A 14,644-nucleotide genomic window follows, 5' to 3' on the forward strand; every position below is an offset into this window, starting at 1 on the left:
AAGGGTGTGGTAATAAATGCGTAAAATGTTAATATCTTCTAATTTCTACCCACTCAAATTCCTGAATGTTATTTTTTCTTTTAATGTCCATGCAGTAAATAAACCAGTGAAAAAATACACAAAATCCTGTGTTTATTTAAGAGTTTCTAATTTTTTATTTTAATATTAATCATCTATTCCATGAGGAAAAAAATAAATTAAAGATATTTAACTGATGTATTTAAACCATGGGCTTGGACCTTATAAATATATGGTGGTGGTGGGGAGGGGTCTATGGTTAAACTAAAAATGACTCTGAATTTTTCAAAAGATAATGCAGTTGATTTGAACATTTTGTAGTTTTTAAAGTTTACACTACACATTTTTATTTTTTAAAGTTTAAATTAAATGTTATAATTTTGCCAGGCGCACCTGATCACGCCCACTACTGTATATGGAAATAATAGTGGGTGACGTCACATCAGGTATAGACAACTCAGACTATCCGGAAACTTTGTTCAACTTCCGTCATAGGATTTATCTTGTCAGTGTTGTGATACAAAATGAAAACAATTCCGCGATTATTTAGATTTGTGTAATATTCAAGAGGAAAATGAAACTATAAGGAGTATCTTCCAAGCGTGTTCGTAGAAGGAATAGATTTTGATTTTTTTGTGAAAGACAGCGGCTGAACTTGGTGAAAATGGTGAGTGAGCCTAAATTTTGCTCAATGTGTTAGCAATAAAGTTGGGTGACTCAGTCGACTTAACTAATCCGACGTTGACATTTTGTTAAAGCGTTCGTTCTGAAGGCTCTAACACGTGTCATCCTTTTTTAATAATTTCGCGAATTCTTGTCAAAATTTGTATTGTAGCTTTCTGCATTCAACAAGTTGTTCAAACTACATGTATTTGAAACAGTTGAGTGTACATGTGGAATTCTATTTATAGTAACATTCAGATGCAGTAAGTGGCACACTGGGGTGGGATATTGGTCGATAAACCATGGAAGATCCATGGATATATATACCCCACGCTAAATTACTTTAATATTGAAAATCCAATACAGTTTATTGAAGTACATTCATAATGCCCAGCAATTGTAATACATTGTAAACAAACACCAAATTATGCATATAAAACAGCATTAGACCTGGTGAAGTTCTCTTTTTTTTAAATTATAATTTTCTTAATGATTATTTGATATTGTTGGTGGGGGTGGGGGATTACCTGTGTTATTTGCATGTAGTCTACTATTGTAATTGTTTCTCTCCTAAAAGTCTTTCATCAAATTAATATGAATTCATGTAGGCTACTATTCAAATCTGGCAATGTGGGTAAGACACTGGCTAGCTAGCCTGGAGGTCAGGTGTTCGATCCCTGGATTGGATGGGAAAGTTCATCCAGATTTTCCGGTGTGGTTCCCCCTTGTCAGTGATGCAGGATGGAGAGTCTGACAAGGACAGAGCTGTGTACACATTGACAGTTGGAATTCAATATAAGAGTAGGCCGTAGTGCCGCTGTCAGAGTGAAATTTCCCTCTTAGCACACTGTATGGTGTATGCCCGTCTTCATTAACCCAGTTCGGAGCAGAACAGTAGGACGTTAAACCCTGTTTCATTTCATTTACTATTTAAATCTACATTAAAGTCTCAATGCACCGTTTTAAGCATTATGAATCACTTGCAAACTATAGGAGTGTCAGTCCAAAAATACTATATAAAATAGTTCAGTTGTGTTTAGTATTTACAAAGATATGTGGAATTAAAATTTCATCGATCTAGGCTGCTCGAGTGTAACAGGAAGCCGCCATCTTTTATCGGTAACGGAGAAACCTGATAGGCCTAGTTTAAATGCAATTGAATCCAAGCCGGTAAATTTTGATTTTTAAATAATCAATCTGGGTACTATTTAGTGAGAAATTTTATATTTTAGCGAAAATGCAAATGGCCCTTGCTGGCTTGACAGCTCCAGAAAATAAAAAAATAGCCTTATTCTAAGTACTAGATGTGTTAGTGTCCTACCTGTTGTTTAAATTATCCATTAAATCCTATTTTACTTGTCCAGAGGGTTCAAAAATATTTCTAAATCCAAGTCACATTTGAAAAGCTTTACGTCAGGCTTTTCAAATCATTTAGTTGAATTTTTCCAATTTTTTAAATTAGGTGTGTTAAGATGAAATTTGTATCATCAATTAATTGGAATATTGTAAAATAGTACAATTTGTTGACCAGAATAAAGATTGGGACATATTATTCAGTTACAACAAGAGTGGTATTGAGCCTTTAAAAGAACTGATTGGGATATTTGTATGTATTCTTTATAGACGTAATGCATAAAATATATGGATCTTTAGTTCATAACACTAATTATAGCATGTAACAGCCAGGAGCTCACTATAATTTACCTGTGACAACCATATTAACACAAGTACTGTTTATTACACGTATAAGGTGATGAGAAAACACTGGCATACAATCAAAGTTTTTCAGCATCTATCTATAATTTTATAGGCTTAGTTAAATCACATCATATTGAAAATGATTTTTATCAAGTGATGATGATCCCAAATGCTTACACCTTTAATTTGTTTACTAAGTTATTGTTCTGTCGTTATTGTGTTTTGAAATGTTTGGTTCGAATATGTGACCAGGATTGGAAAAGAAATTGAGCACTTGGGCATTTATTGCATCTAATAAAAATGATATTTTTATTTCACATTGTCACTTAACTATTATCCCTCAGGGTTTGATAATTAATTTGTAATTACACACTCAAGTTGTCAGGATGGTGTGACTTACTGGTTAGATTTGTTATTGATTGCACTTACTATTAACCCTTTGAGCTACTGTACAAGTCTGTATTGGTTGTATGATTTATGTAATATAATTGTTAAAGAGAGCTCAATTATTATCTACAGTACATTATATTTAATGTTTAACACATTAAAAGTTGATAAATTTTTTTAATCAGTTTTAAGGATGCAGGTATTTTAAATGGTTATATTTTATTCAAATGAAAGATATGTTTTCACATCTGAATTTTTTTTTTTAATTATGTGGGTGTGTTTAAATGTGTAATTTCAGACATCTTTTATATAGGGTCTCGCCAGTTGATGCACCTGTCATGTTTACCTTTCACAACAGTTATATTTTATTTTATGGGGTGTAACTAAGCTTAATTGTAGTAGGTAGGTGCTGGCTTGCTATCCTGGAGGCAGTGTTCGAAATGAAATGAAATGCACCGACTTCCACAGATCAATTCTGGTGTTCGCTGAGAAAGTTCCTCTAGATTTTACGACGCAGTTTCCCCTTGTCAGAGGTGCAGATTGGAGGGCCTGGCAAGGTACACATTGGGCCATGATTGGGGTGCACATAAAAGAACCCTTGGTGGTTGGTATTCGACATAAGAGTAGGCCATAGCGCCGCTGACCAAACAAAATTTCTATCATAGCACACTGTATGCCCATCTTCATTAGCCCAGTTGAAGCAGAACAGTAGGATGAAAAATTTCATTTCATTTTAACCAAGTAGATTCAATGAAATTTTGAATTTGTGGTAGAATGAATCCAAGTCCATGCATGTACATGTATGTGATGTGTGAAGATAGATTAAAGGTACAGCTTTACGAATGGAGTACACGTATGTGAAATAAGAGGCACAGTGAAGGTGGCTTGATGACGAAGGAAATGAAACAGAAGTTTATTCAGAAATCTCAGACACGAATTGACAAATAAATTAATAAGGACAATTTGATGATACTACATGTATTGATAAAGATGTTTCTATGAATTATATTATAATAGATACCACATGTAAAAATGTCAATAAAAATGGGTGGGGGTGCACAAAGTAAAACCGTGGTGTACTCAAAACCAGCATGATTTTTTTTTATTTTTAACTTTCAGATTATCTCGAGGAAAGCATCTTTGAAACTAAAAATTAATAAAAGTCAGATTACTAAATTAAAGACATTGTATTGGTCCACCAACTAAATGACCTAGGGCTAAAGCCCACCACTTCCCCTTTACATATCTGCTTTCACACCTATTCCAGGATTCAAGTACTTTTTTTATACTGTAAGGATGATTCAAATTTCAGAATATAAAGAAGTTAGAAATAATTAAAGCAACTAGGGCTAGTTCATCATAAACTACAAGTATCCAAAGATCATATTCTGTTGTTAATTAGTACTGAAGAATTTAAAATCTTCTAATAAAAGAAATTATAGCCAACCTTTTGACACCCATTAAACATATATAATGTACATGTATTTATGTGTATAAGCTGTAAATAACTGGAACCGGTTACATGTATGATATGGTGTGTCTATATTCTATGTCAGTAGTTCTCAACCTTTTTTTGCCAACGGCACACCTTTGAACACATGAAAAAATAGCGGCACACCTGGCTAAATATATACGAAAAATATTTGAATTTTACAAAATAAAAACATGGTAAATCAGATGGCATACAACCGTAGATATAGACTAGTCATACACACATAGAATGACTCCACTAAATAAAGAAAAACACAGCTACTGTATGAACAACTTATCAGTAGACACCAGTGTCATATGGTTTTTCACATTTTCTTAGTGTGCCATTCAAAATTTCGCGGCACACTTAGGAAGATCTCACAGTGCACTGGTTGAGAATCACTGTACTATATACTTATTACTATAATGCAGATCTCAAAATAAGAACAAATTCAATGGTCATTGAGTTCTGTAGACACTGTGCTATCCAGATTATCAAAAAAATCATCTCCAATAATTCAAAATTAATCATAGGTTCCTCCATTTTTTTGTTTACAAAAACGGTGGTTGCGAAGTAGTGACATTACAGTTGTGACATCATTCTGGAAATGACGTCATTCTAGAAAAAAGTAGTTCCTGTCCAAGCCATTAAATACAATCGTTTACAAAACGGTGGTTGCCGAGTAGTGACATCATTACAAGTTTTGACATAATTCTGGAAATGACGTCATTCTGGAAAAAAGTAGTCCCTGTCAAAGCCATTGAATACAACCATTTACAAAAACGATGGTTTCCAAATAGTGACATCATTACAGTTGTGACATCATTCTGAAAGTGACGTCATTCCGGAAAAAAGTAGTCCCTGTCGAAATCTTGGAATACAACCATGGGCTATTCAATGGCTTTTAAATGATATTTGCTTGCATTTGCATGCAGTTATAGAATAAAACAAGCCAACAGTGAGGCTGATGTCCCCCGCCGAAATTGCAAAATAAATAGATGACACATATTAATTAATCGCACATTTATTTTTTTCACTAAGTTTCATCACTCTCTATCAGATAGAATCAAGATTATCTTGTCCCAAACCATCGACAAATGAAATCGATTAGCTCTGCTTAGCTTCAGCTCGAAATGTTAATTATTGAACTCAGTCAAGACATTCACCTAATGAACATCTACATATACATCAAGTTTAAACATTCACCTAATAGACACCTATGCCAAGTTTGAACATTCTACCTCAATTAGAAGGAGAGTTATTGTGTTCCAAAGTTTCTACCAATCAAATTGCTTATCACTCTGCTTACCCTCAGCAAAAAATGTTCATTATCGAACTTAGTTAAGGTATTCATATAATAAATCTATACACCAAGTTTCATCAATCTCACTTAATTAGAACTAAAGTTATCGTGTCCCAAAGCATCAACCAATCAAATTGCTTATCTCTGCTTACCCTAAGCGGAAAATGCTCATCTTCGAACTCCATCAAGGCATTGACCTAATCAACACATACACCAAGTTTGAACATTCTAGCTCAATTAGGAAGAGAGTTATCGTGCCCCAAAGTATCAACCAATCAAATTGCTTATCTCTGCTTACCCTAAGCGGAAAATGCTCATCTTCGAACTCCATCAAGGCATTGACCTAATAAACACATACACCAAGTTTGAACATTCTAGCTCAATTAAAAGTTATCGTGTCCCAAAGCATCAACCAATCAAATTGCTTATCTCTGCTTACCCTAAGCGGAAAATGCTCATCTTCGAACTCCATCAAGGCATTGACCTAATCAACACATACACCAAGTTTGAACGTTCTAGCCCAATTAGGAAGAGAGTTATCGTGTCCCAAAGCATCAACCAATCAAATTGCTTATCTCTGCTTACCCTAAGCGGAAAATGCTCATCTTCGAACTCCATCAAGGCATTGACCTAATAAACCCATACACCAAGTTTGAACATTCTAGCTCAATTAGGAAGAGAGTTATTGTGTCCCAAAAAGTGTGACGGACAGACAGACGGACAGACAGACAGACAGACAGACGGACGAACCCATTTTAATAGTCCCCTGCTTTCTTCGAAAGGCGGGGGACAATTATTAATATAACTAGCAGGATACCCGGTTTCGCTCGGGGGTCATAACCCCGGAAGTGGTAGACTAACGCCACCTGGCCTATGTTACTCCCCGGTCCGAGCTACCCCTATACTCCAAATTTCAGACTCGGGGCAGACCTAGTGTAGCCGCCAACCCCGAACAGACAGACAGACAGACAAACAGACAGACAAACGACAGTCACAAATATTAGTATAGATGAATGGGTATGTAGGAAAATTATATTGGGATGGATTGGAATTGAAACCACAGCTCCAAGCAGAGGTGTTGTACTATATGCCCACTGATGCCCTCGTCCAGAATGCTGATACATGTAGTCATCTAAACATTATAAATGTATGGCTAAAGTTAGCTTATGGGCCATACAACACCATAGATATGCATCATACATGTACATGTATATATAAATACAGTCAAAATTCCTGATACTGAAAAATCTGCGAAATTCTTTTGAAATGCTTAGATTATCGAGGCATTTGATTAGCAATCAATAAGTTAGCTCAGACACTCCAGGCTGGTTACCATATCAAATGTGATTAAAATACAGATCTATATTTTGTTAAGTTTTTTATACGCCCCATTTTCATGTGGACCTATTATGCCATTGCCCCAGTCCGTCCGTCTGTCCGTTCACAATTTGTTTGCGGACACTCTTCAGGCCACAATTTTTATCAGATTTTGACGAAACTTGAAATATAGGTTTATCTCCCAAAGATCTTGGTTCCTTCAATATTGGCATGAATCAGACTAAACAATGTAAAGTCATGGATTATGGTCCCTTATTGTTTTTAGCTTGTGCACACTCTAGAGGTGACAATTTTCAGCTGATTTTGATGAAACTTGAAATGCATGTTTATAACCCAAAGATCTTGGTTCTTTTCGATATTTGCGCATATCTTCCTAAATTATGGCCCCTGATTGTACGAAAAATCGCGTTTTTAGCTTGTGGTGCCTCTAGAGGTCACGATTAGTATCAGCGCCATTTGTAACGACGGACGCAAAGAACGAGGCTAGGCATATTTCACAGGTCATGTCAGATGGTAACGGCATATTCTATCTGGAGAGCATGCTCAATAAATACTTTTGGTGCAGACTGGAATAACCAGACACTATTCGATTGAGAATTCTGGTGTATTTCTGCAAACATAACTGATTAGAAATCACAGTAAAAACAGAAGTGATTGAATGTAAATCAGTTTATATATATTCATATGAGATTATTGTATGCGTTGCGACCCATTTGTGTCAAATTCTAGGTCCCAAATATTAGCTGTTTAGCTCCCTTAAATTAGTTTTAAATAGTGAATTGGCATTGATAATAAGAGTAATTTTTGCATTTATATGGCATAACATTTCAAACTAAACTCTGCTCTGTGCATGTGTGGGAACTGGAAAGGTGTGTCTTAGACAAAGTGTTGAAATTCTGTATGGTTTTAGGTTATTTAATGTTCTCTGGTAGGTTGTTCCGTAAGGCAGCAGCAGTATAATCAAAGGACTGTTTACCTAATGTGCTGTCTTTACACGGAGAAGTTTATACCGGTATATAGTAGCTGGTTTTGAGATCTCAGACTTCTGGATGGTGTATATTTATGTGGGTATTGGACATTAATTTTCTTATTTTATTTCTAGAATAGCCTGTCCGCTGGTGACTATTGTGCCCATTAACGAGAGGGTTAAAAAAAATCAAATCTAGTGAAGGACATATTTTCTAAATATTAATTATGTGTATATTTTATATTTTAGCCGTACCATTGGCAAAGTCACAATGTCAAGACGAGTGGAGTGGATGACATGGTTCTTTTACAAAAAATATCAGAGTCAGCCATCGTGGAAAACCTGAAAAAGAGGTTTATGGAAGATTGTATTTATGTATCCTTTGTTTAAAAACAATATAATCTCTGCTTGTCTTGTCCTTCGATATCTGTTTAAAATGTTTGAAATAACTTTCAGTTTAAGAAATCTGCCAAAGAATCTTTTTGTCATCTTCATGTAAATGAAATCTATTATTTTATTTTATTTGACTAAAAGCCAAAATCGCATCATTTGTGTTTCTTTGGAACAGACACTTTTAATAACATTTTTCTTGTCATTATTTAATCCATGTAGTGTTTAAGGGTCTTAAGATATATCAAAATATACTATTTCAAATACATGTACATGCAACCGGCAACTACATACACTAGCTTTGAAGAAACACATAATTGACAGTACAATCAGTTGTTTTGCATTATCCAGCTACTGTATTAAGTTCTTGAATGATGCTATCAAAGTTATGATGTTGCATTTGTCAAACTTTACAAGAGGCATACATGATTCTTTACAATGAATGTTTTTAATGCAAGAAGTACATGTATATAGATAATGTACATGTATGCAAATTCAAGGGCATTTAAAGCTTAATTGCTGGGGGTAATGGTCTTATTTATTCTTGGAGGTGTGTTCCAAATGTTCTAAAAATAAATATACTGAATGTACTGGTAATTCAAACATGCACAATACAATCTGCTTCATTATGTAAAGCAAATGAAATGAAATGAAATGGGGTTTAATGTCCTACTGGTCTGCTCCGAACTGGGCTAATGAAGACAGGCATTCGCCATACAGTGTGCTATGAGGGGAAATTTTGCCCGGACAGTGCACAACGGCCTACTCTCATATCGAATTCCAACTGTCATGGGATCTTTTACGTGCACGCCAATGTGTACATGGGACCTCAGTTTTTTGTCCCATCCGAACGACTAGACAGTTGTCTTGTCAGGCCCTCCATCCTGCATCACTGACAAGGGTTAACCACGCCCGAAAATCTGGATGAACTTTCTCGGCCAATGCAGGGATAGAACAACCGACCTCAATTTACCCACTTAGCCACCCTTACCAGTGACCCCTATTTTTATACGCCCACATTTAAATGTGGTCGTATATTGTTGTCGCCCCCGTCCGTCCGTCGGTCCGTACGTCGGTCCGCCCGGCGTCCACAATTGCTTGTGGACGCTCTAGAGGCTAAAGTTAATATCCGATTGACTTTAAATTTATGCACAGTGTTTAAGGTCTTGAGACGAAGAAGCCTATTGATTTTTAGCAATTTCCGATAATTACTGCCAGAGTTATGGCCCTTGATCACTTTGAAAAATCTTGTGGACGCTGGAGAGGCCAAAGTTAATATCCGATTGACTTTAAATTTATACACAGTGTTTAAGGTCATGAGACGAAGAAGCCTATTCCGATAATTACTGCCAGAGTTATGGCCCTTGATCACTTCAAAAAATCTTGTGGACGCTCTGGTGGCCAAAGTTCATATCCGATTGACTTTAAATTCATACACAGTGTTTAAGGTCATGAGACAAATAATCCTATTGATTTTTAGCAATTTCCGATAATTACTGCCAGAGTTATGGCCCTTGATCACTTTGAAAAACCTTGTGGATGTTCTAGAGGCCAAAGTTAATATCCGATTGACCTTTAATTTATACACAGTGTTTAAGGTCATGAGATGAAGAATCCTATTGATTTTGAACGATTTCCGATAATTACTGCCAAAGTTATGGCCCTTGATCACTTTGCAAAATCTTGTGATGCTCTAAAGGCTAAAGTTGTCATCTTATTGACTTAAGATGGATACACAGAGTTTAAGATCTTGAGCCGAACAACTATATTGATTTTCAATGAATTTTTATGACTTGGAAGAGCTAAATCCATGATATTAAAAGTTTTGTATACAAAACGTTAGCATGGGGCAGAACTTTACAAAAAGCAAACAAATTCTAATGGTTTTCTGAGTTGTTGCTCTTAATCGGATTTTAGTGTGTATTATAAATGTTTCATTACCGAAAAAAGTAAAAATTTGCGACAACTCTTGTTGACTGCCCGGACAATTTAGCTGCTGTGGGCGTATGTTTCGTTGCCTGGCAACCTATCTTTTATGTAAAGCATATTGTAATCTTCAAGGGAAAAAGAGAGAGAGAACTGTGGTTTAACGTCCACTCGACACAAACTAGGTCATTTCGGGACTAACATATGGTTTAATTTTATTTCAATAATTCGCTTGCGCGTAGGGGTCTTTAGCAGTGGGAGGAAACCGGAGGACCTGGAGAAAACCCACGAGGTTGGACAGGCGACCCTACTCCTTGCCACGTACAACTGGGGATTCGAAACCACGCCAGTTGACTCAATGACAGACTTTATGGTACAGTGCGCACGTGCTAACCATTCAGACATCCACCCCCCCTCAAGGGAAAAAGATGAATGTCATACATTGAAGGTAACTGGTATGATTAACTACATTGTAGTGTGATTTAAAAAAAAGAATTAAACTAGATCTGTGATGCAGCTATGCAGGATTTCACCTTTAATCTTTAAATTATGTACATGTATGTGTAATGTTACCCATGAAACGTGTCAAATGAAATCCAGAAATATTAGTTTAAATAGCGTTACTACTGGTGCAGACAAAATATGTTTTTAGTTACTTCAGATCACACAAACTTTTATTTTATACAAATTGGACAATTAATAAATAATTTATGAGCTGAATCAGTGAATTGTGGCTAAGGAAAATCACTGAGAGTGCAGTTGCTCATGTGTCTTTTACTCCGTTCAGGTTTGGATAAGACGAAAAACCGAGGTCCTGTGTACACATTAGTGTGCACGTAAAAGAACCCTTGAATTCAGAATAAGAATAGTACACTGTATGCCCGTCTTCATTTGCCCATTCGGTGCAGAGAAGTAGGATGTTAAACCCATTTCATCTTATTTCATTTATTCCATTTAGACCACCTGTGAACCCTATATGTATGGAAAATGTCGTCCAAAAATATTAATAAACATGAACAGTTTTTGTAACAATTCAAATTTTCAAAATTCTGGACGTACATGTACATGTGTTATTTACAAAGATCTATTTACGGCCATCCATGTCTATGGGTAATGGGTATGGAAATATTTACCAATTGTTTAAGTCGAACGATCCTTTTTCAATTGACAACAATATTTCAACGAATATGTAGTTTTGGAGATAGTCACAACCTCTTGAACTACATTCCCAATCGTTAAAATCAGATGGTTATTTTTAGATGGACAATAGTATTTCATCGAACAATAAGTCTATGATTTCGCAGATAGTTTTAGAAATTTCTGGGGAAAAGCATAATAAGAAGAATGAATAATAATCTGAACAAAGAAATGATATTTCATGCTGATGACCATCATGAAAATCAAGGATATTACTAGGCCCATACATTATAAGAATCATACAAGTGCTTACAAATGTTAAGACGCATCCACCAATATGGCATAAATTAATCATATAAATGACACATTGGAAAGGAAATGATCTTTTATCATTTATAACAGGATCTCTTGTCAAGAGGTGATTTCTTGTTCTTATTGTAATATAAATGCTTACGGATATCTCAGTCAGTTAGTGAATTAGTCATTATCATCGGATGTCAATCTTATAAAAATCTTTCAAAACAAACCAAGGATCATTAACACTGTACATTTACATATATTTATATTCAAAATAAGCAAGAATTGTGTAAATCAGTTCAGATAGTCGTGGGAAAATATATACTTGTACTGACTTCAGGACTAATTTGATTCAAATGAAATACTTTATCACCAAAAATGTAATACCTATTAGGCTTTGGTTGATCAACCTAGATATTGTATTACTTTGCTTGTATTCCCATTACCAGTGTGAAACTGCAGATTAATTGTATTTTGCCTTTCTAAGGGGGTCATGATGGCTAAGTGGGTAAGACGCTGGCTCGCTAGCCCGGAGGGCCGGTGTTCGATCCCTGCATTGGCTGAGAAAGTTCATCCAGATTTTCCGGCGTGGTTCTCCCTTGTCAAGACGGAGAGCCAGACAAGGACAGCTGTTTAGCCGTTAGGATGGGACAAAAAAACGAGGTCACATTGGCGTGCATATAAAAGATCCCTTGACAGTTGGAATTCGATATAAGAGTAGGCCGTAGTGCCGCTGCCCAGGCAAAATTTCCCTCATAGCACACTGTATGGCGTATGTCCATCTTCATTAGCCCAGTTCGGAGCAGAACAGTAGAACGTTAAAACCCATTTCATTTCATTTTGGTCTTTCTAATATAAATGTATCTACAGTATGAGTAAATCCAGACATTTACTCAAAATTTTGAAACTTATTTGCTGAAATATCAGCACATTGTACATTAAAGATGCTTTATGTAAGATTTAAATAAAGAGCTGGCTGTTCTTGCTATAATGGTTCGAAAAAAGGTTATAAAAAAAAATGGATATATTGAAAATTTCATTCAAATTATTTTATTCTGGGCGTTGTTCAAATTCATTTAAATCTTGGCCATCCGATGGTCTACAGAGTTGATTATAGGGTTGTCATGTGAATTAATGTCTAAATAATAATTTATAAAAGATTTGAAGCCAGAAAAACGACCTGCAATGAGCAGATTTTCATGTACATTGTTTCTAGATTGTATTACATAATGTGTCTTTAACATGTTTTATTCTCACTAAACTTTCTGGTTCTCAATAAGAAACTGTTAGTTTTCTCTGAGGATTTTGTTAGACATGTACCACTATTTATTTTGTGAAAGTGTAAGGTTTACTCAATAGGCCTATATATTTTTGCTTGATCTGTTAATAATATAATCAGGTTAAAATAATGAATTGTCAATCTGTTAAGATGATTCTCAAGAGACACTTTCCACTGTGTGAGAACCTATGTACATAAAAAACCTCATTAACATGTTAATATTAAACCTATACAAATAAGACAATAAACATAGATTGACTCTAAGATTGACTCTAACTTGAACGGCAGGACATAGTTGACATTTACACGATAAGCTCAACGTTAATTACACGACTTCGAGGTACATCGGATAGATCAAACATTTATTTTATCCAAAGAAATCACTCTTGAAACTTAGTGACTTTAACATCTAATGTCCAAATTATATTTACTTTATCAGTGATCCCACAGTGTAACTGAATTTTAACAGATTGGTTTCTTCCTTTTAACAAGATGTTTGTATATGGTCCTGGATTATCTACATGTAGTGCCAGTGGAACTGCCAAGAATGTGTTTGAAAAGGATAAAATAAAACCCAAGCAATATTCTTCACTAAAATCTCTTGATGGGCTTTATTTTTATTTGGTCGATTCCGAGCTGGGAGATTATCTACTGTTAATAGTTTGATTTTGTTTTTCCTGATTAAATGTTGATAGTAAGTGCAGGGGGATGGTGGGGGCGGCACCCCACACAAACATATACACAAGACAAACATATGGAGTCATGGACAGGACGCAACGTATAGACACCACAAAAAACAAATGCACTTCAAGTGCATGGATCTGGGGGCTAGCCATAAGCGCCCACTATGCTGTACAGTCCAGGGCCTCTAGTAATAACTGGCTTCAATCAAAATGAAAAACAAACTAACAATAAAGGAAGCAATTCAAGAAAAAAGGGAATATTTCCCAAACGTATCATGCTAGTATGAGCCATGACCGGCTATGTGCTACAAAATATCTCAATGTAAGCACATTGAACAATTTGAAGGAAAAACACGTTTATGAAATAACAAATAACCTTTTTCGTGAAATGTAGTAAAAGGTCAAGTAAAATTAAATGGCTTATATATGTAGTAGTCCAAAATTGGGATCAAAACGTTATAAACTTGTGAAAAAATTCAAGTATATTAATTACAAAGAAAGGGCATACATTGAAGTCCTTATTTCTTTAAAACAGAGAAAAACTAATACTGAAAACAAGGAAGCAAAGCAATGGCAGTTGTTTGCTGAATGATGTTACAGTGTACATAAAATAATCAGTTTGAGTACATTTTAGTGTGGATTAATCTGTGAAAAAATAGATACAAGTCTAAAAAAAATCCATTCTTCAGATAAAAATGATAGATACTACAAGTCTAAAAAAACAATTCTTCTTCAGATAAAAATAGATACAACAAGTCTAAAAAACATTCCATTCTTCAGTTTAAAAAAAGAAGATATTTTGTAGAATTTGCATGGGTAACTACATGTATATTTTAAAATTTACGGTGGCTCACCTCATTAACCAGGAGGTGTTTGACCAAGAAAGTTATTCCAGCATGGTTTCCCCATGTCATACATAGGTACAGGACAGGGGGCCTGGCAAGGAACAGCATAGAGCCGCTCAGATGGGACGAAAAAACGTAATCCCGTGTACACATTGACGTAAAAGAAAAGTCGGAATTCAAAATAAGAATAGGCCATAGTGTCACTGTCCAGGGAAAATAGAACACAGCATTGCTGAAATATT

The 14,644-nt window shown here is 35.4% G+C and overlaps 1 protein-coding gene across 2 annotated transcripts in view; it reads left to right on the plus strand.

Annotated features, from left to right (window-relative positions):
• Positions 1-464: 464 nt before the first annotated feature.
• LOC126817310 (unconventional myosin-Ie) overlaps positions 465-14,644 on the plus strand; it is a 49,002-nt gene continuing 34,822 nt past the window's right edge. For both annotated transcript variants that reach the window (XM_050544167.2, XM_050544168.2), the window contains exons 1-2: positions 465-685; positions 8,095-8,220. In XM_050544167.2, coding sequence (XP_050400124.1) covers positions 683-685; positions 8,095-8,220 — 129 coding nt within the window. In that variant the 5' untranslated portion in view covers positions 465-682. The remainder of the gene's footprint in view (positions 686-8,094; positions 8,221-14,644) is intronic.

Source organism: Patella vulgata, chromosome 4, assembly GCF_932274485.2.
Source record: "Patella vulgata chromosome 4, xgPatVulg1.2, whole genome shotgun sequence".
NCBI classification, from domain to species: Eukaryota; Metazoa; Mollusca; class Gastropoda; family Patellidae; genus Patella; species Patella vulgata.